The sequence below is a fragment of the Musca domestica genome, unplaced genomic scaffold (genome assembly GCF_030504385.1).
Source record: "Musca domestica strain aabys unplaced genomic scaffold, Musca_domestica.polishedcontigs.V.1.1 44, whole genome shotgun sequence".
NCBI lineage: Eukaryota > Metazoa > Arthropoda > Insecta > Diptera > Muscidae > Musca > Musca domestica.
In genome coordinates, this window is record NW_026712334.1 from 7,959,682 (window position 1) to 7,987,262 (window position 27,581).

At 34.9% G+C, this 27,581-nt stretch overlaps 1 protein-coding gene and 1 non-coding gene across 3 annotated transcripts in view; one reads left to right on the forward strand and one right to left on the reverse strand.

Moving 5' to 3' along the window:
- Positions 1-27,581, forward strand: part of LOC101897641 (eye-specific diacylglycerol kinase) — a 114,481-nt gene that overhangs the window by 48,830 nt on the left and 38,070 nt on the right. For both annotated transcript variants that reach the window (XM_059127358.1, XM_059127359.1), the window contains exons 3-4: positions 1,168-1,306; positions 10,131-10,334. In XM_059127358.1, coding sequence (XP_058983341.1) covers positions 1,168-1,306; positions 10,131-10,334 — 343 coding nt within the window. The remainder of the gene's footprint in view (positions 1-1,167; positions 1,307-10,130; positions 10,335-27,581) is intronic.
- On the reverse strand, positions 12,498-12,571 carry TRNAI-AAU (transfer RNA isoleucine (anticodon AAU)). The gene has a single exon. It is a non-coding gene; the product is annotated as a tRNA-Ile (tRNA).

Consider the following 27,581-nt stretch of genomic DNA (forward strand, 5'->3'; position numbering starts at 1 on the left):
TGTGAAATTTGTATAAAGAAGTAGGTATATAATTGAATATGGCTTATTTGAGAAAAACTGATAAATTTTGGATTTTAAAATTGAAAAATATATTCAATATTCAATATTCCACACTAGTGCCAGTGTTTCAAACCAATTCTTTTATATTCCTGCTTGATATTCTGCCATCCGTTTAAATCCGTCCGTTTAAATTCCCCGCCTAAAATCAATCTTGTACTTCTTCTAAACTTACAAAATCAATGTGATATTCAGTTGTCCCGGTACACCCTATGCTTCGTAACAAACCACAACGTTATATATGTAAATGTGTATTTATAACCCCCTCGGTTTTTTGCATTCAATGCTTATCTGCCTACATGGATAAGCGGATAAGTTTGATTTTTTTTCTTCTTGGAAATCGTTACAACGCTGTCCTTTTCATGCCATTGTGGTTTTTGCAAACAAAAACTATATTTTTTTACATTTTATGTGTTGTAATCCGATTTATTTACTTTGGCCCTTAATGGTGTGAGGGAGAAGTGGGGGTGAGAAAACCGTGTGTTGTATTTTGTGTTATTTATAAATCACTTAAATATGCAACAAAATCTAAGTGTAGGTTTCATATTCTCTCGAAAAATATTAAAAAAAAAAAAAAAAACAAATTACATTTTTTTGGATTTTAAAGTTGCTTATGATATTAACATCAAGCCAATGTATATTACAAAAACTTCGTAAATAAAAGGAGGAACTTTAGTTTGAAAAACAATAACAGATGCTCAAATTGTTAAAATTAACAGTTTTGATAGAATCCGAAACATATTTCTGAGGATAATCTTTAAATGTGCAAAAAATGTAAATAATTATTTTCAAAATTAAATTTCTTCAATTGACAATTTTTTTCCTACAATTTTTTTTTTGTAAAATTATTAGCGTATTAATTAATATTGTTATCTTATTATTATTATATATATACATTGTTATCTTTAAAGCAATATGTGTCTTATTTGTACTTTTTATACTTATACGCCAGGATATTAAAATACAATACATAAAACATATTTCAATTCAAATATAATTTTGAAAATGTTTTTTTAGCAAACAATAACTTGTAGAATAAGCTTTTGAATATTTTTTTTCTAAAATAAAAAAAATACTAAAATATTTCTCGTTTTTATTTCCTTATTGCAGACGGACTGGTCCATCGTTGGGAACTCGGAGACCCATACGAATTGTACCCGATTGGACGGAAAATGCCATACAAGGCGAACATTATTGGAAACCAACATCGGTATCGGGTGATTTATGCTGCCTCAATGAAGAATGCATTGTAAGTACACGAAAAGATTCTTGACAAATTGTAGGTTGCAGCGGAGAGTTATTTAAACATTTTTCTTAAAAAATCTGGATTAAAGATAGTCCTTAGTATATATTTTTCAATTCCAGAGTTATAGCATTGATAGTCCTTAAGGAAATCTGGATTGCAGATCATATCTGAGAGTCCTTAAATAACGAAATTCAGGATTACAGTTCTGAAGGACCTTAAAAACTTTAAGGTCACCCAGGATAACAGCTCTGATTACAAACTATTTAAAATAATCTATGATTACTATTCTGAAACTCCCTGAAAATGGTCTTCTAAAAAGCCGTAGTTGCAGCTCTGCAAGTATTCTTGGAACCTCCAAAATTCTGGATCACAGCTATAAATCATTAAAAAGCCGGCCTTTACATAAAATTTCAAAGAATCTCAGAGAACCTAAAAATTAATTATTGCAGCTTTAAAATTCTTTAAAAAGATTTTCTCAGGCAAATCAAATATTACCACTCTAAAAGTTCCTGGACGAAAATGGCTCAGAGATTCCTTAAAAATATTATTTTTAAGTCCACGATTAAAGCTTTAAAAATCAATTCCTTAAAATTATTCCTTAAATAATTCGATCTAAACGTCCTAGGAAATCTGAACAAAAAGAAAAATATGAGATCGATGCTCAGAAAGTCCTTAAGAATTTCAGGTCTGAAAGTTTTTAAAAAAATATTCTTGATAAAGTCCACGGGAACAGTCCTCAAAGTCTTGAAAATTATTAAAAAACAACTGGTATTCGAAGCTGCACTCTTGATAATATTATTACATACCTAATTGTCCTTGCAAAACAAATTTGGAATAATTTCAACAGCTGTCGGATGAGAGCAGTCTGAAGTTGTTTGCAGTTTTATCATCTCACCCAGTATTTGGGCTGGTATTATACGTTTGGTGCCCAATAAATGGCAAATCGGACGAACTTATATATGAGAGCTATATCTAAATTTTGACCGATTTGCTTCAATTTCAATAGGGTTCGTCCTTGGGTCAAACAAACGTTTTGTGGAAAATTTTATCTCCATCGGGCAATAAATGCGACCGGTACTCTTTTATTGGTGCACAATAAAAGCAAATCGGACGAACTTATATATGAGAGCTATATCTAAATTTTGACCGATTATCTTCAATTTCAATAGGGTTCGTCCTTGGGTCAAACAAACGATTTGTGCAAAATTGTATCTCCATCGGGCAATAAATGCGACCCGTACTCTGTTTACAAAAATACATGATACATGAGACGGATGGACGCACGGACATGCATAAATCAACTCAGAATGTTATTCTATGCAGATCATCAAAAGGAACTCTGGGCCTTTCTCGTTTCCTTTTGCCTGTCACAAACAAACTCACAAAGACATAATACCCTGACCACTTTGTGATGTAGGGTATAAATAGACTCAAAAGGGCTAAAGGGTTGCTTCGCTTGGCCGAAAGTGGTGAACTTGCTAAAGAGGTCAGGTGAAAATGTGCACCTTCGGTTGGTCACCAGAACTCAAGCGCCGGCCATGGTGATGGTGTGGACCGCCATAACAGCCGATGGTCACTCTCAGCTCGTATTAATCGAACGTGGCATCAGAATGAGCCCGAAATTATAGCGAAAATATTGTGGATGGTGTATTAAACCTTGGGCAGCCAAACATTTTGGCCGCAGACCTTGAACATTTCAACAGAACTCAGCACCATCACACTCAGCACGCGCCACCCAAGAATAGTTACAAAATGAGATTCCTCGCTTCATTTCCAGCGCACAATGGCCACCAATCCGTTGGACTATTGTGTCTGGAGTATTTTGGAATACAAGGTTGGCACTAAAAAATTCCAAAGTGTCGATCACCTCAAGTAAGCGCATCGCCGGGAATGGGTCAAAATACCGCCGAGCAACATTCGGGTAGCGTGTGACGGTTTCATTGACCGTTTAAAGGCCATAATTCGTGTCAAAGGTGGCCAATTCGAACAAATCTAAACTTATTCTAATATTTGATGCTATTTCCGACATTTTTTGCTTTCGTTCGATAAAATTTAAAAAAAAATAATAAAAATTATGGCGTTTGACTTTGTTGCAGTTTTTTATCTCATCTTGTATGGAATAACACAGAAAATCCATGATATTAGTTTATGAACAAAAAATTCGAAAATAGTAAAAATATTTTTGATGATAGTTCGGCTGAAGGTCAGTAAAACAATTTTATTTAGTTATCTCCTTTTTTCTTTTTATTATATCCAATATTTCGATTGTCATCGACAATCATCTTCATTGATCTGTTACAAATAACACAGATTAATAAGACAAATTACACAACACACAATTCTTACATTAACTTTGATTTAGAGGAAAACGTCTCCTTTTATTTAACGTCAAATTCGAACTAAGTCTAAAAATTAATAGATGGAAATGAAGATCGAATTCTTCAGTGGCCACGGAAGCGATATTGGTGATATTAAACATTTTTTTTGTTCTTTCTTTCCGAGAGGGAAAAATTCCGTATTGAATTCGGAGAAATAATAAATATGATTCCCATTGGTATTGTAGTAATTATGAATATGCTTTTACTTTCAAATTATTAGAATGCAATTGTTTATAATCTAAATGATCTAAATTCTGAAAAAGTAATTAAATTTGACCATGTTAATGCCTCATTAACCCCCATGGTTATTACAAGGTATATTTAAAAATTCCATAAAATCTAAATATAACAATTAACGAGTACTACTTGATGCTAAATTTATGAAAATCAATAAAGCTAATTTTAAAATTTCGTGGCCTAATAAAAATCCAATATTTAGTTAGGAAATGTAAACAAATGCTAAAATAATTTTTATGGTCTCTCTGGGGTATGATTAACATAAATAATTACGCATTGCGTGCGTATACTTGTTGTAATATTGCAAATAGGTGGCGAATGATGAATAATATGAGCATTGCAAATATAATATAATATCAAGAGTAAATATCAGCACAAATCGGTTTAACCTTTACTTATGGATTTCTCAAGGTGTAATTAAGAAGATCACCGATATAACCATATTTTTTGACCTTATTAATCATCCATGAAAATTAAAATCTTGTGTTTCCAGCAATCCATTAAAATTCAAAAAAAAAAATATAGGCAAACATTTTTCATAATTCTTAAGAATTTAATTATTCAATATTTACTGTAAAATTATACAATTTTGAGGAAATGCCCACCTCTTTCATCCAATGAATATTCTTTGTCTATTTCTATTCCCAAAACTTGGTAATAATTAAATCCTTTCGCAAATCAACCAAAAGAATGTCACCTCGTCAATGTTCAAATGTAATCAAAATATTCATTAAATTCTTAAAATATATTTTCCCCTTTTGCCAGACAGCGAGGCATTCCTCCGGATAATAAGCATTTCGTCTGCAATCCAATTTTTGTGTTGGGATTTTTTTAATTTGTTGATTGATTGATTTCGTTTGTCATCTGTCTGGCGGCATCCAAATTGCGATGAGTAATTGTTGTTTTTCTTTTGTTTTTCCTCAAGATCAACAATATCAATTAACAGACATTATTTTTTTCTTTTTTAAATATTTATTAATATAAATGACTTCTTAAAAATATTTACAAAATGAAAATATTGAAAATTAATAAACGCGGACAAACAGTCTGACAAGTTCACAGACCACTTTTTGTTGGCGATAAGTGATTCGGAAATAAATATTGAAAAAAATTATATGTTTTTAAATGCTCTTAGGAATTCTTTAATGGGCTCATTATGTTTTTGGCATCCGTTTTTCTTAAATGCACCCAAATCTTAGAGATCTCCTTTAAGTCGCCTTAAGACCCGATGCGAAAAACTTAGAGCACAATTCCATAAAAAACAGTGCTCAATTTCTGAAAAAAAAAAATTATGTAAGAAAACGTCTTTCCCCAATATCAGAAGAATTTTCCACAGTACAAACTAAACACAATGACTTATGTATGCATATACAGGGTGAGATAAAAAAACGGCAACAAAGTCAAACGCCATAATTTTTAAATTTGGGTCAAGAGGTCCATGAAAAAAATGTCCATCGAAAACCCCAAAAAAATGTTCTAAAGAAAACAATAATTTTTGGCCAAATAGTCCATAAAAAATATTCATTCAAAATTTAGAGTTCTGCTTAGAAAAATCTTAAAAAAAAAAACTTTTTGTGTGGAGGTCCATAAAAATATTTGTTAGAGAAAATATATATAGGATGAGATAAAAAAACTGCAACAAAGTCAAACGCCATAATTTTACATTTGTTTTTAAATGTTATTGAATGAAAGCAATAAATGTCGGAAATAGCATCAAATTTTACAATAAGTTTAGAATTATAGCTTTCAAACGGCCAATGAAGCCGTCACACGCTGCCCGAACGTTTCTCTGTGGTATTTTGGCCCATTCCCGGCGAAGCGCTTGCTTGAGGTGATCGACACATTGGTATTTTTTAGTGCCAAACTTGCTTTTCAAAATACCCCAGACACAATAGTCCAATGGATTGGTATCCGGAAATGGAAATGAAGCGAGTAACCTTTTTTTGTAACCATTCTTGGGTTGCGCGTGCTGAGTGCGATGGTGTTGAGTTCTGTTGAAATGTCCAAGGTCTGCGGCCTAAATGTTTGTGTGCCCAAGGCTTTAACACACCCTCCAGAATATTTTCTCGATAATATTCGGCATTTATTCTGATACCATGGTCGATTAATACCAGCGGAGAGCGATAATCGGCTGTTATGGTGGCCCACACCATCACCATGGCCGGCGCTTGAGTTCTGGTGGCCAACCGAAGGTGCACATTTTCAGCTGACCTCTTTGGCAAGTAAACACGATCATTTTGTTTGTTTACAAGCTGTTGGACAACGAATGTTTTCTCATCGGAGAAAACCAATTTCGGCTGCTTAGCACTTTCGGCCAAGCGAAGCAACTCTTTAGCTCTTTTGAGTCTATTTTCTTTCAGTTGCGGTGTAAGTTCTTCTTACACTTTTTGGTATTTCAATGGCTTTATCCCGAGCTCATTTTCAATATTTGCCAAATGCAATATTGCGATATGTTCAGCTCACGAGCAACTTTTCGGTCACTGCCACGCAGGTTTCGATCAAGTCGCTTTTTTACTTTTCGAAGCATTTCTGCTGATGTTGCTGTTTTCTTCCGTCCACTTTCTTGAATTCGGGCTACGCTTCCAGTATCACGGTAACGGGCGATGGTACGGGACACAAAAGATTTATTCCCATTAAAATGCTGGAGTTCTCTAACGATAGCCACTTGTGGTTTACCAGCCAAAGAAATTACACTATCACGCTTGAATTCCATCACCAATAACTTTTTTTCTGGAAAATTCTCACCAAAATGCTTTTGTACGCTTGTAAACAATATAATGAGCTGTCACTGGTATAATTTTAACAGCTGTCGGAGAAGTGGCTTAGAAATGACAGAAGTCTGAAATTGGTTGCAATTTTTTCATCTCACCATGTATATTCAAAGAAACTTTACCAACAAATAACAAGTAAAAAAGCTGTAAGTTCGGCCGGGACGAACTTTTAATACCCTCCACCATTTGGTACAAATTTGGCAATTTCCAAAAAATAAAACCCGTTAAAAATTCTGTTAAAATCTTAAAAACACCGAATGCTTATAGGACGACGTGGGCCTGCATAGGCAACTTTTCTCATAAATTATTACAATATTTAAATGCGAAACTTGAAGAAAAATCTGTTTTTAATGTAGCTAAAATCGTCAAAATTCCGAATATGGGGGGTACCGTTATATTGGGGCTATACGAAGACGTGGACCTGCACAGACAAATTTCTGACATGGGCTGAAGTATCTATTACGAACTTCACATACGAAATTTGAAACAATCCCTGTAAATAACGTCGCTAAAATCATTAAAATACCGAATATCGGGGGGTACCGTTATATGGGGGCTATATGAAGACGTGGACCTACATGGCTCATTCTTTGACTTTGGATGAAGTATCCATTACGAACTTCAAATACCAAATTTGAAACGATTCCGGTAAACAATGTCGCTAAAATCATCAAAATACCGAATATCGGGAGGTTAAGTTATATGGGGGCTATATGATAACTTGGACCTACATGGCCCATTTACGAACTTAACTTGCCTACTAGGAAAAAATGCATGTGTGCAAAATTTTAGCCTTCTATCTCAATTTGTTCGAAAGATAGCGTGATTACAACAGACAGACAGACGGACAGGGCTAAATCGTCTTAGAATATTACGCTGATCAAGAATATATATACTTTGTTGGGTCTGACATGAATATTTCGAGGAGTTACAAACGGAATGACAAAATTAATATACCCTCCATAGTATGGTGGAGGGCATAAAAACACCATTTAAAGAGAGAAAGAGAGAGACATATGTGTAATTTTTTTTTAAATTCCAATTTTTTTAAAATTCCGAAAGTCCTTTGGGAAAAAAAATTTCACGATTTTTAATTAAGAGGCTGTTGAAATTTTTTCTTAAAAAATCCAAAATTTTCGGTCAACAGAAGAGGATAATTTTCTTAAAAAATCCATAATTTTTGCGCAAAAGTCCTTAAACATACATGAAATTTTAATCAGGAGATCCATAACAATTTTTTTTTTTTTTTAAATTCAAGACTTTTGTCTAGAAAGTCGTTGGAAAAAATCTCTTAATTTTCACAATATTTAATCAAAAGGTCCTCGGAAAATAAAAAAAGAAAAAGATTCCTGATTTCCCGTCAGAGATTCTTAAGAAAATTTTCTTTAAAATCCATAATTATTGTGCGAAAGTCCTTGATTTTGTTTACATAATACATCCTGGAAATAATATTCTTAGTTATGATGTAAGATTCATGAAAATACTTTATTTATAAATTCTCAAAAAGTCCACGATTTTGGGTCAAAAGGTCCTATAAATACATTTTTTTTAAATTACGAAGTTTAGATTAGATGCTTCAGAATTTTCCTTTAACAATTTATGCGGAAAGTCCTTACAATAATTTTTTTTAAAAAATCTTCGAACTTTCATCAAGACTTTCATGAAATTTATTTTTCTTTAAAGTTATGTTCTGTAAGACCTTAAAAATTATTCTTATTTTGATAAAAAGAAACCATTGACATTTTTTCTTAAATTTGCAAAATATTGAAAAAATAGAAAAAATTTGTGAAATATGATGATATATGAAAAACTATTCTGAAAAAATTCAAATTCAATTAAAAAATCCAACTTTTCTGGATTCAAGATTTCAAGAGGTTCTCGCAAAAATAGTCCTAAAAAAGTAAGCTACGTCCTTTTAAAGAAAAATTCACAAATTTTAGTCTGAAGGTATATAAAAAATATATTCTTAAAAAATCCATGAAGATCATCTAGAATGTCTATATTTAAAAAACGGGATTTCGTCATATTCTCTACAAAAAGTCACATTTCAGTCTTGAAAAATGTTCCTCAAAATATCCAAAAATTGTTTTAAGAAGATCCGTAAAAAGGATTTTCGTGAGAGTTTCCTTAGAATTTCCACGACTTTTGAAAGAGAAGTCTTTAATTATTGAAAAAAATAGTTTTTTCTGAAAATTCATTGAGACATATTTATAAAAAAATCCTCAATTTCTTTGTATCAGGAGGTTCTTGACATGTTTTGCAGGTTCTTAAAAATATTTCAAGAAATCAAAATTTTCTCGTATTTTGGCAAAGAAGTCCAGGATGTTTGAAAATTGTCTCTAAAAAAACCACGATTGAAAAAAAAAATTGTTAGGAAGTGCACGTTTTCTCGTTAGTTGGTCCATAAAATGCTTTGTTTAAAAATCCGCGAAGTTTGTATCAAATGTTCTAGTTAAAAATTTGGCAAAATCTACGATCTTTTTTATTTTATTTTATTTATTTATTTATTTATTTTTTTTTTTTTTTTTTTTTTGAAATAAAAAACCTTTCTAAGGAAAGCTAATATTAATCTGGAACTTCATAAATCCATTTCCATAAAAATCCTAGATTTTTGTCTGAAAAATCATTAAAACAAATCCCAGCAAATTTCTCGATTTTGTATCAAAATCCATGATCTTTTCCGAATAGGCCGTGTTTCTTTAAAAAACATCATGCTTAAATCATACGATTTTTTCTAGGTAGTCTTTTAAAATACATCTGTACCAAAGTTCACGGATATTCTTTTCGACTTTTGTGAGATTCAGAATTTTCAATGGGCTTTCCTTAATTTTTTTCAATGGGCTTTTCTTAAACTATGAAAGGAGTTCCAAATTCGGACCAGATTCCATACATCGTAATATATCTATATCATACCACTTTTTCATAAAACTCCCGAACACAGTGTAAAAATTGCCAACTTTAGTTTACTTTTCAATGTCGACTTTGTCCAGTCAGTCTTTCCCAAATCTCAACTCTCAAAAGCAACGACAGTGTCCGAATAGATCGAGTTTAACCTATCCTAATACTCCTATACATTTGGTTCATCTCTAACACACCCCCAACTTTCGTCACTTCGTCTCCTGTGAATTTTGATATAATTTGGTGGGAATTTTTAAATTTGAAATGAGAGCATTTAAAAAAAAAAAAAAAAAAAACTTTTTCAAAAATGTCGAAAATAATTCAAAACTAATGAAAATTATAAAATTCTTATTAATTTTCGGATGGGGTTCGGAAACATGATTTTTTTCTACATGTTCTTACACAGGACAATGGACAATATACCTAAATAGTATTTTTATTTTCCCAATAAATTAGCTATTATACTATTTGACTTGACCGATGAAGTACCATCAACCGAACATATACCTTATTAATGATTGTTATTTTTTATTTCCTTTTCAGAAAAGTGGACAACGCATGAAATGCTCGGCATGCCAATTAATTGCGCATCAAAACTGCATTCCATATGTTAATGAAAAGACTCAATTAGCTTGTAAGCCAACGTATCGGGATGTCGGTGTACGGCAATACAGGGAACAATCGGTGACCCATCATCACTGGGTGCATCGCAAAATGGAAAAGGGCAAATGTAAACAGTGTGGAAAGGTAAGTGATTTCAATAGGCACTCGTTATTAATTTAGAAAATAATTGGGATAATAATGATGAATACATTTCAAGTCAAATCATTTTCTCTGAAATACTTAGGGAGGAAATTATTTTTCCAGTCAAATTCAACAGAAAATTTACGGAAATTGTGTTCATCAATTTTCAATAAAACTGGCATTCTCCAATGGATAATTAATGTTTTCTTGAACCTAAACATAAGAAAGGACCTTTCTATAGCATCATAAATGTTCATTGAGTTCATAATATTTATATTTTTAATTTTTCTTTCATTTTTGTTATGCCAAAATTTTCTCTTGAAAAGAATCCGACAATATATTTAAATTATGTATTTTTGTTTAAAAGCTTTGTTTTATGCCGAAAACTTATTTTCCGAATTGAACTGATAGTCGAGAAATGTATCAAATATGTATGTTTTTATACCCTGGTGAGAATCTTTTCAAATTTAGATATAGCTCCCATACATATCTTCAAGCGATTTCGGCTTAATTGTGCACCAAATAGCCAATATCAGCCCAAATGACCTGCATTTTGGCACATCCTACCGAATTCAGTCTAGAAGCAAGTACATACAATTGGTTCAGATATAGCTATAGCTCCTATATGTATATTCTTCATCCGATTTGGGGTTTTAAGGCACTCACATTCGTGATATGCACAAAAATGATATTTGGGACCAGATAACTTATGGAGCTCAAAAATACCTCTGTCAAATTTTATCGAGATCGCATCAGAACAAGTACTTCAAATTTGGTGAAAATCGGTTCAGTTATAGCTATAGCTTTCATATATACAGGGTGCGATAAAAAACTGCAACAAAGTCAAACGCCTTAATTTTTGCATTTTTTTTAATTTAATTGAATGAAAGCAAAAAATGTCGGCAATAGCTCCAAATTTTAGAATAAGTTTAGATTTGTTCGAATTGGTCATCTTTGGCACGAATTAGCCTTCAAACGGCTAATGAAACCGTCACGCACTGTCTGAATGTCGCCCTGCGGTATTTTGGCACATTCCGAGCGAAGCGCTTGCTTGAGGTGATCGACACTTTGGTATTTGTTAGTGCCAACCTTGCTTTCCAAAATACTCCAGATACAATAGTCCAACGGATTGGTATCCGGAGATTTTGGTGGCCATTGTGCTCTGGATATGAGGAGCTGAACCTCATTTTATAACCATTTTTGGATGGCGCGTGCTGAGTCCTGTTGGAATATCAAAGGTTTGTTTACAAACTGCTGGACAATGAATGTTTTTCATCAGAGAAACCCAAATTCGGCAGTTCACCACTTTCGGCCAAGCGAAGCAACTCTTTAGCACGTTTGAGTCTATTTTCTTTCTGTTGCGGTGTAAGTTCTTGGACTTTTTAGAATTTCAATGGGTTTACCCCGAGCTCATTATTAGCCGAATGGAATATTGCGATATGTTCAGCTCACGAGCCATTTTTCGGACACTGCGACGCTGGTTTCGATCAAGTCGCTTCTTTGTTTTTCGAACCATTTCTGCTGACGTTGCTGTTTTCTTCCGCCCACTTCCTTAACATCGGGTTACGCTACCAGTAACGGGCGATGGTACGAGACTCAAAAATTTATTCACATTTAAATGCTGGAGTGCTCTCACGATAGCCACTTGTCGATTTCCAGCCCAATTTAAAGAAATCGCGCTTAAATTCCATCACGAATAACTTTTTTTCTATTTTTCAACGAAAAATTAATGTTTTCTTGAACCTAAACATAAGGAAGGACGTTTCTATAGCATCATAAATGTTACATAGAGTCCATAATATATATTTAATTTTTGTTTCGAAAAATTCCCATTCTGTTGAAAAGTATCTGACAATGTATTTAAATGACGTATTTTTTTCTTTGAAAAAAAAAATAGATTTCCTGCGAAGACTGATTTTCCCAATTGCTCTGATATTCCAGCAATGTATCTAAGTGACGTTTTTCGCTCGAAAATTTGTACTAATAACTAGGAATTGACTTTTCTGGGAAAAATCCAATACTGATTATAATTTCTTTTAAAGAAAACGAATAATTTGTATTTTTAAATACAATTTTTATCGAAATCTACTTCCGTACCGAATTCCTTCCCCTCCAAAAAAACACAAATAAAATATCATCAAAAAAAATTACATCATTTATATTATATGGCCCATGAGGGGATCGAACCCGCGACCTTCGCGTTATTAGCACGACGCTCTAACCAACTGAGCTAATGGGCCACACACAAGCACACGTACCCAAAACGAACATATACAACCACCTTGCTCTATGTCGCATGCATGTGCTAACAATAGTCGAGACACACACCGGCCAAACCTACCTCACATCAAATGTTACGTTGGGTTATTTTTCCCCATTCGGCATTTTTTTTTTCTATTTTTATTCACAAACACACACACACACATTTTATATCACTACTTCGCAGCTACCTGGCGAGTCTTGAACATATGTGTGAATGGTGTGTGAACAGAGTGTCCGGCGAACATGCCGGTCAGACAAAAGTGTTAACTAAAAATAACACTTTCGTTTCTTAGAGGAGGAAAGGGGATGAGCTCTTGTTGTTTTGTTTACATTTCTTCGTTAGAAAAACAAAAGACATTCACTATTCTCTGCTGATGGCACATTTATTTGTGTGAATCAATTTCTAAATGACTGAGAGAGATTGAAAAAAAAATTGAATAATACGGGAAGCAGGGTTGCCACATCAATGTGAAGTCTCCGAACAAATTAAATTTGGGCCTTCAAAAGATTGCATCAATTTCGTTAAAAAAAATTATTTCGGAAAAATTTAGAAATTTTCCCAAAATCGTTAAAAATTGTTTAAAAATTCAATTTCCAATATTCGATGTGCGAAATGTGTGTAGATCAAACACCCATAATAACTTTGTTTTCTCAGACCAAACATTTTCTAGGGCCCTTTATATAATCTTCAGAATACACAAACCGACCCTAGTATTTTAAGCTATATTTCGTACCTGCAAAAATTTTTCAAATTAGGACTACGATTTTGTATAGCCCTAATATATTCCCTACGAAATCTTAATCCGAAAATGTAACGAGAACGAGAAAAAACAAGTAAAAAAACATTAAGTTTGGCCAGGCCGAATTTTTAATACCCTCCACCTTTGGAAACACTAGAAGCAATTATGACCCAAAAATACCAATTTTTATACATACACAAAAAATATCAATTTTTAGACATACATTAAATATTTCGCCAACGGAGCTAGAACTCATTATGACCAACAGATTCCAATCTTTAGAAAAATCCATGAAAAAATGTGGCAAAAATCATCAAAATACCGAATATCGGGAGGTACCGTTATATGGGGGATTTACCAAAGCTAGGACCTATTGATAAAATGTTTCGCCGCACGAACTAGGACCCATTATGACCTACAAATACCAATTTTAAGAAAAATTTGTGAACAAATGTGGTAAAAATCATCAAAATACCGAATATCGGAAGGTACCGTTATATGGGGACTATACCAGAACGTGGACCGATATATCACATTTTCAATACCAACCATCCTAGACATAATACAAATTATTCTGCTAAATGTTGACGCTCTACGTCAAATAATGTGGGCTGTATCGTGATTTCAACAGAGAGACAGACGGACAGGCTGTCTGACAGACGGATATCGTTAAATCGTCTTAGAATTTTATGCTGATTATAAATATATATACATTATGGGGTCTACGACTAATATTTAGGGATGTTATAAACGGAATGACAAAGTTAATATACCCTCCTTTCCAAGGTGGAGGGTATAAAAACAGCTAAGTTTGGCCGAACCGAGCTTTTAATACCCTCCACCATTCAGAATGAACTTGAAATATTTCAACAATTTCCGAAAAATACCGTTTTAAATGATTACCTTTATAGGGGGGGCTATACGAAAATTCGGACCTTCATAAGTATTTTTTGTCATAGGCTCTAGTACCCATTAAGATCTTCAAATACGAAATTTGAAACAATTAATGTCGCTAAAACCATCAAAATACCAAGATGCCGTTATATGGTGGCAAATGAAATGTTTTGGCATAGGCTGTAGTAACCATTACGAAGTGCAAATATGAAATTTGAAACAATTCTGTTGAATGATGTTGCCAAAATCATCAAAATACTGAATATCGAGAGGTCCCGTTATACGTGGACCTACTTGGCCCATTTACGAACTTAACCTGCCTACTGGCAAAATGCAAAATGTTAGCTTTTTATCTCATTTCGTTCGAAAGATAGCGTGATTACAACAGACAGACAGACGTCCGTCTGTCGTTATATCGTCTTAGAATTTTACGCTGATCCAGAATATATATACTTTGTAGGGCCTATCATGAATATTTCGAGAAGTTACAAACGGAATGACAAAGTTAATATACCCTCCTTTCCAAGGTGGAGGGTATAAAAATGTTGTAGAGGGGGAAGTTAGCCGTCTCTATTTAGGTTTCTTAACTTGCCAAACGCCGAAACACGTGTCTTCTATTTTGAACTCTACTCTTTAACTATAAATTTTAGTGTTGAACAGTGTAATAGTTCATAAAATTTAAATTACAGATCAATATATTATTCAAAATAACAATAAAAAATATTTTTTTTCTCATAAAAAATCGCATTTCAAGAATTGCAGATTTCCTTAAAATAAACATCCCTAACCACCATGCGTATTAGTAACGACAACATTCATACGCCCCAAAAACGCCGGCCTGCTTTTCATATTTCCCACATTCAATTTTCAAATCCGAAATCCCAGCTGCATTTAATTGCATAAATATTTCGAGAGCATTCTAACTGACCAATAAACTTAACTAAATCTCTTGGAAATATTCATAAATGAATTGTGGTCAACATTATAATCCAACAATAAATTAGTTTCCTAATCTCAATGCAATGTATTGGGAATTAGCATGGACCCCAAAGGAAATATGCCAACTGAAATGGAATACGTAAAATATACTTAAGGATATACAATGTGTGTGTGTGTGTCAACGAGGTAGAGAGTAAGATATCTTTCTCCTTTCGTGTAATGCATTCACTTTTACATCTTTCTCACACTTTCACTTACACACACGCTCTCCTACTTATGTTCAAGTAGCCAAGTTCATATCAATATCATCTTCAATGTTAGTTTCCTTCTTCACCAGCAGTTCGAATATACATCCTGCATATGCATCCACTTGAAGTTTATACGCAAAGGATGTAATCTAAGCATGGTGGTACACTGCAAACTGTTGGTGTTACGCTTTTGTACAGCTGCTGACGATACGAGTAATAATCCGTATTCGATGGTGATTATTTGGCGGTCTTTAATTGAAATTCTCATCAGAGAAAGAGAGGGAGATAATATACAGCAGGACGTAAGCAAACAATTAGTGTTTTGTGGAGCTTAAAGGTGAGGAACACTGCAACGGACAACTAAGACACTTACATGGAGATGAAAGCTTTGGACTTTTATTATACAAGTTCCAAGGTCACCGTGGCGAATTATTGCTGACAATGCTAATACGCAACCTCCCACTATTCCTACCACATACAAATAACTAATTGGGGAAAAGACAAGATTTTTAGAAAAAAAAATCTCAATAAAAGAAGGATAGAGAAAAATCCGACTTTCCGTTAAAAAAATGCAATATAAGTGAAAAACAAGTAAAAAAACATTAAGTTCGGCCGGGCCAAACTTTTAATACCCTCCACCCTAGGGTAAAAGAACATTAGAAGAAATGTGGCAAAAAACATTAAAATGCCGAATATCGGGAGGTACCGTTATATAGGGGCTACACCAATACGTGCACCTATAATTACAATGTTTCGCCACACGAACTAGGACCCATTATGACCCACAAATACCAACTTTTACACAAATCAGTGAAAAAATGTGGCATAAATCATCAAAATACCGAATATCGGGAGGTACCGTTATATGGGGACTATACCAGAACGTGGACCTATACATGCAATGTTTTGCCACACGCTCAGGGACCCGTTGTGACCTACAAATACCAATTTTCAGACAAATCCGTGAAAAAATGTGGCATAAATCATCAAAATACCGAATATCGGTAGGTACCGTTATATGGGGGCTATACCAAAACGTGGACCTATACATGCAATGTTTTGCCACACGCTCAGGGACCCGTCATGACCTACAAATACCAATTTTCAGATAAATCCGTGAAAAAATGTGGCATAAATCATCAAAATACCGAATATCGGGAGGTACCGTTATATGGGGACTATACCAGAACGTGGACCGATATATCTCATTTTCAATACCAACCATCCTAGGGACAATACACACACTTGTGCCAAATTTCAAAGGTCTACGTCAAATAATGTGGGCTCTATCGTGATTTCAACAGACAGACAGACAGACAGACGGACATCGCTAAATCGTCTTAGAATTTTATGCTGATTATGAATATATATACTTTATGGGGTCTACGACGAATATTTAGAGGTGTTACAAACGGAATGACAAAGTTAATATACCCTCCTACCCATGGTGGAGGGTATAAAAATATTGAAGAATTTAAAAAAAACTAGGTGAAATCAAAATAATTTAGAAAATTTCAGTAGATATTCTGACAGATATATACTCTCAGCTTTTGACTCTTCTTTTGGTAAAAATTGGATCTACATATCCCAACTTTACACTATATCCAATGTTCTAAGGTTGAAGTGAATTGAGGAAAAACTTCGCATTTAACGAAAGCAAAATTATTTGCTATAATATTTCCTATGATCGCTTCATCGGATATTGATTCCCCACTTTTAGGGAGTTATTATTATTATTCAAAAATTGTATCTTTTGTGGCCAAGTTACAGGAATGAATGAACCAATATGGTCCATTTTCAATGTAAGTCTTATCTAAATATTAAAATGTGCCAAATTTGACCTAAATACCCATCGTTCAGATTTCGATTTTTTATTGAAATAATTTTAAACTTTTACTCGATCTAAGTTTGGTAATAATATTATGATGTGCCAAGTTTAGACAGGCAGACAGCAGTGGATAGATCGACTCCAAATGTCTTTAATCATATTTCGCCTAAAAAGTCCTGGGGTCTGAAATCGCTATTACCATAAGACTCAGGCTAAAAAGACCAAACCTGTCCTAATGAGAGAGCGTAGTTAGCTCCTCCTTAATTAATCTTGAGGTTTGATCTTGGCGATGTTACCTGTTGCCGAAGCGGTTTAGCGGAAAATTGCAGAAGCTTATTTTCCCAATCTGTTATGAACAGTAGAATAAGACATTTATTGTTGCAATGGCGTATGCGTTATGGCAATACTTATACGCCACCTCCTCAGTCAAAAACAAGTAAAAAAACATTAAGTTCGGCCGGGCCAAACTTTTAATACCCTCCACCCTAGGGTAAAAGAACATTAGAAAAAATGTGGCAAAAAACATTAAAATGCGAATATCGGGAGGTACCGTTATATAGGGGCTACACCAACACGTGCACCTATAATTACAATGTTTCGCCACACGACCTAGGACCCATTATGACCCACAAATACCAACTTTTACACAAATCAGTGAAAAAATATGGCATAAATCATCAAAATACCGAATATCGGGAGGTACCGTTATATGGGGACTATACCAGAACGTGGACCTATACATGCAATGTTTTGCTACACGCTCAGGGACCCGTTGTTACCTACAAATACCAATTTTCAGACAAATCCGTGAAAAAATGTGGCATAAATCATCAAAATACCGAATATCGGTAGGTACCGTTATATGGGGGCTATACCAAAACGTGGACCTATACATGCAATGTTTTGCCACACGCTCTAGGACCCGTCATGACCTACAAATACCAATTTTCAGACAAATCCGTGAAAAAATGTGGCATAAATCATCAAAATACCGAATATCGGTAGGTACCGTTACATGGGGGCTATACCAAAACGTGGACCTATACATGCAATGTTTTGCCACACGCTCAGGGACCCGTCATGACCTACAAATACCAATTTTCAGATAAATCCGTGAAAAAATGTGGCATAAATCATCAAAATACCGAATATCGGGAGGTACCGTTATATGGGGACTATACCAGAACGTGTACCGATATATCTCATTTTCAATACCAACCATCCTAGGGACAATACACACACTTGTGCCAAATTTCAAAGGTCTACGTCAAATAATGTGTGCTCTATCGTGATTTCAACAGACAGACAGACAGACAGACGGACAGACAGACAGACATACAGACGGACAGACAGACAGACAGACGGACATCGCTAAATCGTCTTAGAATTTTATGCTGATTATGAATATATATACTTTATGGGGTCTACGACGAATATTTAGAGGTGTTACAAACGGAATGACAAAGTTAATATACCCTCCTACCCATGGTGGAGGGTATAATATACAATTCATTGAGTCGAATGTATTTTTCTATAGAAAAATACTTATTTTGTATATTGTTAAGCTCTACCCATGGAAGTCCGTCATCGAGTAATATAGAGAGAATATATCTGTTCAATTTTTTTACTCGAAATAAATAAAAGCAGCAGTTATGTTCAACCCTATATTTTGAAAGCCATTAGGGAAAAAATTCCGTTTTGTCTAGGCTTGGCATTCGAATTTTATTTATTGTTCTGGATAAAAGAAAGAATATCCAGGACAAGTTTAGGAAATATATCCCTAATTGATTCAGTATTACAAAAAAAAAAGATATACTTTGTTAAGAACTCCATACGAAATCTGGCGAAACCATATCAAAATAGCAATATAAACAAGTAAAAAAGCTGTAAGTTCGGCCGGGCCGAACTTTTAATACCCTCCACCATTTGGTACAAATTTGGCAATTTCCAAAAAATAAAACCCGTTAAAAATTCTGTTAAAATCTTAAAAATACCGAATGCTAATACGACGACGTGGGCCTGCATAGGCAACTTTTGTCATAAATTATTACAATATTTATAAAAATCTGTTTATAATGTAGCTAAAATCGTCAAAATACCGAATATGGGGGGTACCGTTATATGGGGGCTATACGAAGACGTGGACCTGCACAGACAATTTTCTGGCATGGGCTGAAGTATCCATTACGAACTTCACATACGAAATTTGAAACAATCCCTGTAAATAACGTCGCTAAAATCATTAAAATACCGAATATCGGGGGGTACCGTTATATGGGGGCTATATGAAGACGTGGACCTACATGGCGCATTCTTTGACTTTGGATGAAGTATCCATTGCGAACTTCAAATACCAAATTTGAAACAATTCCGGTAAACAATGTCGCTAAAATCATCAAAATACCGAATTATGGGGGGTACCGTTATATGGGGGCTATATGAAGACGTGAACCTACATGGCTCATTTTTTGATTTAGGATGTAGTATCCATTACGAACTTCAAATACCAAATTTGAAACGATTCCGGTAAACAATGTCGCTAAAATCATCTAAAAACCGAATATCGGGGGGTACCGTTATATGGGGGCTACAGGAAGACGTGGACCTGCACAGATAATTTTCTGTCTTAGGCTGTAGCATCCATTGCAAACTTCAAATGCCAAATTTGAAATAATTCCGGTGAATAATGTCGCTAAAATCATCAAAATACCTAATATCGGGAGGTACCGTTATATGGGGGCTATATGATAATTTGGACCTACATGGCCCATTTACGAACTTAACCTGCCTACTGGGAAAAAATACATGTGTGCAAAATTTTAGCCTTCTATCTCAACTTGTTCGAAAGATAGCGTGATTACAACAGACAGACAGACACACAGACAGACAGACGGACATGGCAAAATCGTCTTAGAATTTTACGCTGATCAAGAATATATATACTTTGTTGGGTCTGACATGAATATTTCGAGGAGTTACAAACGGAATGACAAAATTAATATACCCTCTATAGTATGGTGGAGGGTATAAAAATCACAGGTATATGTTGGCTATTACTACGATTCCATTGACCTGAAACTGACTAAAGTCGATAATAGTCCGTGTATGGGGGTTACCGTTATACAGAAAGTGGAGCTATTTAGACAAATGTATGCAAGCGGATTTTCAATTTCAGACAATTCCATTAAATTTCTATCGAAAGCAGTAAAAAAATCAAATTTATGGCTCGAGCCTCCTCGAAAATGATTAATATTTCAATATTTTCAAAAAAAAAAATTGCTTGAAAATATTTTTCTGTTGAGCCACCCCGAAATGATTTCGAAAGGCATTTCTGGCTACGCCCGTGAAGTATGGGCATTATGTATGGAGTGTTGGGGTCCACATGTCGGTAGTTGTGATATGCGTGCTTCATTTTGAACTGTTTTATTTGGTGTGGGAAGACTAGTCCCGATCTGTTGGAGTCTAACTGATAGTAGCTTTTGCTAGAAAGTCTGACTGAAGACTATGTTCTAGTATTGCGAGTGTCAGGCGCCCTTAGACTTTCAGTGTAGCCTGGCAGTTGGTGTTGACGCCTTGTGTGTATTCAAGCGATGCAAGGACCACTCTAACATAGAACATATGGTGTAGATCGAAACGCCAATGAGCATTATGATACCAGAGAAAACCAAACTAATGGCAAACGCAATACTCGACAACTCCCCCAAACATATCATCTTTGGGTCACCAGAATTTATCGCATGAGAGAAAAAATTACACTTTCAAAGAGGAACAATGGAAAATCAAAGGCTTAACTGCGTTTATTCTTCGTATAAGCAATGTCAGAACTTATACGCCGCAATATCCCTCACATTTGTGTAAACTCTTCATTTTGGCTATTTGATAAAACCACGTAAATGATTTCTTATTCCCACGAATTAATTTCTCAAATTGCCACATAGAAAAGAAAAACCTCATCGTCTACATACTGCTACATTTGACCTCAATTCCACCGCACTCATTTACATTGAATTCAATTATCGAAACACAACTTCTATTAAATTCTGCATCAGCATTTATGGTCGTATTTTCAACATTTTAAGTTGAACAAATACTCACAAATCCCTTATTTACGACATTTACGCTTAGATTACACCACACCATGCAATGCCAGCCAACCAGCCAGCCAGCATCCGACTTAATGCTTCCAGGTACAAGTTTAGTGGCATTTACCAATACTCCAAGGATTTAACACTTGCATTTATTTCTTAACGTAAAAAGCAAAAAAGCAAAAAAAAAACGTGGACGTGGAAAGATGCAACGTTCTTCGTCTCCTTCTTCTCTCATTTTGCGGTGAAAAACTATAAAAAGTGCTTACCTAGTGATGTTTATATTGGTTAAAACTTTCTCGAAGGAGGGAGGTATTGCTTTGCCGGAGAGAGGTGTTAGAGAAAACTACGAAGGATTTTGTTATTTTACTTCTGTTTGAATTGCCATTAAGTTTTCATAGAGATTTTTCTTATATGTTTTCTTATGACATTTTATCCCCCTCTGCTGAACAGTTTAGTTTCTTGATTCTAGAATAAAGAGGACACCATTTTTTTTTGCTTTAGTTTACGATACCTTTGGGATTTCGATATAGAAGGAATTTAAAAAAAGTATGTTAAAAACAAGTAAGCAAAGGCTACAGTCGAGCGGGGCCGACGGTTGAATACCCTACAACACTATAATAAACGATACAGTTTATATAGGCGAGATACTCGAAAGAATTCCAAAAGATATTGTGACAAATAATAAAAAAAAACCATCAGGTTTCGTTCTCTAATTTTCGAATAATAGCAACTTTAACTAATTTGCTCATTTCCAATTTATTGGTAGATGTTGAACGTAAATGGTCTTTCTAGATCTGGAACCAATATTTCCCAACGACCTATAATCTCTCAGAAGTGGAAAAAGATTAACATTTATTACTGGTTTTTGACTGAAACGCATCTGTATGAGATACAGACATTTGACTATATTCTTCAACGAAATCAGCGTTAACGAAATAGTCAGAAGTGCGTCTTTCCTGTATTTGTGAATTCTCTAAAAAGTCACATGAATGGACATTTTCGAATTTTGTCTACAAAAGTTGGCAAACTCCTTCACACATTCAATATTTTTGGATGGTCATTCAAAACTGCTTGGCTTTTGCAATGTCCGGTAACCCCCATTCAAATGCGCGTGAGGATCGGGCGATAATTACGACTTGCTGACAATTTTGCAGTTTTTGGTCCATTTCAACCCCGATCATCTCCAAAAAGAGTAGGCTTCTTTTCTGACCCTCATCTTATCCCCATGCAAAATTTCGTAAGGATCGGGCCATAAATGCGATCTGTATATGATATTCTGATATCCTAACTACTTAGTTTTGTTAGCTGTAGAAATATTACCAAATGTTTAATTCAAAATGAAAATATGCCAAAAATATGACAAAACAAGTAAGCAAAGGCTACAGTCGAGCGGGGCCGACCGTTGAATACCCTACAACACTATAATAAACGATACAGTTTATATAGGCGAGATACTCGAAAGAATTTCACAAGATATTGTGACAAATAATAAAAGAAAACCATCAGGTTTCGTTCTCTACTTTCCGAATAATAGCAACTTTAACTAATTTGCTCATTTCCAATTTATTGGAAGATGTTGCACGTAAATGGTCTTCCTAGATCTGGAACCAATATTTCCCAAAGACCTACAATCTCTCAGAAGTGGCAAAAGATTAACATTTATTATTGGTTTTTGACTGAAACGCATCTATATGAGATACAGACATTTGACTATATTCTTCAACGAAATCAGCGTTAACGAAATAGTCAGAAGTGCGTCCTTCCTCCATTTGTGAATTCTCCAAAAAGTCACTGGAATGGACATTTTCGTATTTTGTCTACAAAATTTGACAAACTATTCACACATTGAATATTTTTGGATGGCCATCCAAAACTGCTTGGCTTTTGCAATGTCCGGTAACCCCCATTCAAATGTGCGTGAGGATCGATTGATAATTACGACCTCCTGACAAATTTGCAGTTTTTTGGTCCATTTCAACCCCTAAATATATGGCGATAATCTCAAAAAAGAGTAGGCTTCTATTCTGACCCCCATCTTATCTCCATGCAAAATTTCGTAAGGATCGGGCCATAAATGCGATCTGTATATGATATCCTAATATCCTAACTACTTAGTTTTGCTAGCTGTAGAAATATTACCAAATGTTAAATTCAAAATGAAAATATGCCAAAAATATGACAAAATTGGAAAAATATGAGAAAATGTTACAAAATCAATATTTTCATCTTTAGACAGATATTTTTATGCGATTTTTTTATACGTTTTTTCTTTCCTATCAAGAGGCCATTCTGAATTAATGAGAACTGTCGAAATCAGTTCAGCCGTTCTCGACATATATGAGATCTTTCAAGCATATCTTCTTTGATAGACATATATATCGCATATATTTGCTATATATTCGATTTATTGGATCTTTACATCAATGTAAAGATCAGAAGTAACCTTGTCAGGGCTTTGTGATTTAGCCGGGATTTAAAATATTCGCGGTTTAATGAAAAATTTTGAATTTTTTCAACAAAAAAGATATGGTCTATTTTACCCGCTAAATACTATCCGATGACCACCTAAATTGGTAGGCTTCTTCCCCGGCCTAAACTCTAGCTACATGCGAAATTCCGCGTCGATTGGTCTATAATTGCGATCTGTATAGCTACTGCAAAATCCGACATTTTTTCAGTATTTGGTCCATTTCAACCCCTAAACATTTGGCGATCATCTCCAAAAGAAATAGGGTTCTATTCTGACCCTAGACCCACCTCCATACTAAATTTCGTGAAGATCGGGCCATAATTGCGACCTGTAGAGTGATTACAAATTAACATGGACAGACGGACAGACGGACAGACGGACAGACGGACGGACGGACATACATAGCTAGATCGACTCAGCTCGGCGAGCTAGGAAGATCCATATATACTTTCCTATGTGGGAAACCAATATTTCGTGGTGTTACATAATTTTTGGCCCAATCAAACTTATAATACCCCCAACACATAGTGTTGTAGGGTATAATTAAAAAAATATGAGAAAATTTTACAAAATCAATGTTTTCCTCTTTAGAGAGATATTTTTATGCGATTTTTTAGACGTTTTTTCTTTCCTGCCAAGAGGCCATTCTGAATTAATGAGAACTGTCGAAATCAGTTCAGCCGTTCTCGACATATATGAGATCTTTCAAGCATATCTTCCTTGATAAATATATATATCGCACATATTTTGCTATATATCCGTTTTGTTGGATGTTAACATCAATGTAAAGATCAGAAGTAACCTTGTCATGGTTTTGTGATTTCGCCGGGATTTAAAATATTCGCGGTTTAATGAAAAATTTTGAATTTTTTTAACAAAAAAGATATGGTCTATTTTACCCGTGAAATATTATCCTATGACCACCCAAATTGGTAGGCTTCTTCCCCGCCCTAAACTCTAGCTACATGCGAAATTCCGCGTTGATTGGTCTATAATTGCGACCTGTATAGCTACTGCAAAATCCGACAATTTTTCAGTATTTGGTCCATTTCAACCCCTAAACATTTGGCGATCATCTCCAAAAGAAATAGAGTTCTATTCTGACCCTAGCCCCACCTCCATTCTAAATTTCGTGAAGATCGGGCCATAATTGCGACCTATAGAGTGATTACAAATTAACATGGACAGACGGACAGATGGACGGACGGACATACATAGCTAGATCGACTCAGCTCGGCGAGATAGGAAGATCCATATATACTTTCCTATGTGGGAAATCAATATTTCGAGGTGTTACATAATTTTTGGCCCAATCAAACTTATAATACCCCCAACACATAGTGTTGTAGGGTATAATGAAAGAGATAATACTTAAACATGAGAGAAAAATGTGTTGCGAAAAAAAATAAGGAGTAATGACTTATGATTGATATCTGGAAGCTGCAAGGGTTCAAAAACCTTTAAGCTAAATTAAACCAGTAAAGAAAGGCCCAAAGTCGGGGGAACGTCTTTTTTATACCTACACTCCTTTGCATATTTAGTAGAGCTTCCCACAACAAACTGCAACCAACTTCAGACTGCTGTCATTTCCAAGCTACCCGTCCAACAGCTGTTAAAATTATTCCAGTGACAGTTCGTTATATTGTTTACAAGCGTACAAAAGCATTGTGATGAGAATTTTCCCAGGAAAAAAGTTATTCGTGATGGAATTCAAGCGTGTGATAGTGTGATTTCTTTATATTTGGCTTGAAAACCACAAGCGCCTATCGTTAGAGCACTCCAGCATTTAAATGTGAATAAATCATTTGTGTCTCGTACCATCGCTCATTACCATGATATTGGTAGCGTAGCCCAACGTCAAGGAAGTGGACGGAAAAAAATAGCAACATCAGCAGATATGGTTCGAAAAGTTAAGAAGCGACTTGATCGAAACCCGCATCACAGTGGCCGAAAAATGGTTTGTGAGCTGAACATATCGCAATATTCCATTCGGCAAATATTGAAAAATGAGCTCAGGGTAAAGTCATTGCAAGAACTCTCTTGGCCGAAAGTGGTGAACTGCTGAATTTGGTTTTCTCCGATGAGAAAACTTTCGTTGTCCAGCAGTTTGTAAACAAATAAAATAATTGTGTTTACTTGCCAAAGAGGTCAGCTGAAAATGTGCACCTTCGGTTGGCCACCAGAACTCTAGCGCCGGCCATGCTGATGGTGTGGGCCGCCATAACAGCCGATGGTCGGCCTCCGCTCGTATTAATCGACTGTGGCATCAGAATAAATGCCGAATATTATCGCAAAAATATTCTGGAGGGTGTATTAAAGCTTTGGGCATGCAAACATATTATCCGCAGACCTTGGACATTCCAACAGGACTCAGCACAATCGCACTCAGCAGCCATCCAAGAATGGTTACAAAATGAGGTTCCTCGCTTTACTTCCAGCGCACAATGGGCACCTAAATCTTCGGATACCAATCCCTTGGGCCAATGTGTTTGGAGTATTTTGGAAAGCAAGGTTGGCACTAAAAAATACCAAAGTGTCGATCACCTCAAGCAAGCGCTTCGCCGGGAATGGGCCAAAATACCGCAGAGCAACATTCGGGCAGCGTGTGACGGTTTCATTGGACGTTTGAAGGCCATAATTCGTGCCAAAAGAGACCAACTCAAACAAATCTAAACTTATTCTAAAATTTGATGCTATTTCCAACATCTTTTGCTTTCATTCAATAAAATTTAAAGAAAAATGTAAAAATTATGGCGTTTGACTTTATTGCAGTTTTTTTTATATCACCCTGTATACGCCGTAGCTACATGGACTGAATCACTACTGTAAAAATAGAAATCTCTCATTCCCATAGAAAGGAGAATTTGGCTTGCGAAGAGTTAGAATTTGTATGGATAAAATCTCCAATTTGCTACAGATATTTTAAAATTAGGCTATTTATTTCATAGATGTCGTTTAAGTATTTTAAAATAAACGTCATGGCTAACGGGAACATGGCTAACCTAGATCTTTCGACGATTTATATTTCATTATGAAAACTTGCTGAGAGTAAAAAGTATTGGAAATGTCAACATACACAGAGGTAGTGATTACAATATACCTCCTTAAATGTTGAGTTTTCGGCGAGTGTAGCTATCATTTGGGATCACTTTTTAAGGCATGAATTATTGAAAACTTTAAAATGGCCATAACTCCTTAAATATTGAGTTTTCGACGATTTTAGCTATTATTTGTGATCTCTTTTTATACCCTACACCACAAGGTGGTCAGGGTATTCTGTCTTTGTGCATTTGTTTGTAACAGGCAAAAGGAAACGACGAGATAGACCCATAGTTCCTTTGAAAAATACCTCAAGGAAATATTTAAAAGAACAAAAGCATGAGAACGGAACGACTTCGTAAAAGTACTGCTTTCTAAGATTTAACCTTTTACTATAAGAAATTAAATTAATATTTTGATGGTATAAGAAAGGTTTTATAAGAACCCAGTGTCGAAATTGAGTGCCCTCCCTTCACTGCGTATGAGTCATATTAATATAGGTAATTGTGGCGTATTATTATTACACATTGTCACAATTCCATCAAATATACGCAACAGTAACAAACGCATAACGACAAGCTTTAAAGCTACAAAATCCTTATGGAAAAAATTCCGACAACAAAAGCAAGTAAATGGATATATTGTGTTAATATGCAATTTTCTAAGGACTAACATTTACTAACAAAAAATAAATTTGAAAATTGATTGAAGATTTATTTCTTGACAATACGTCCAGACTCAC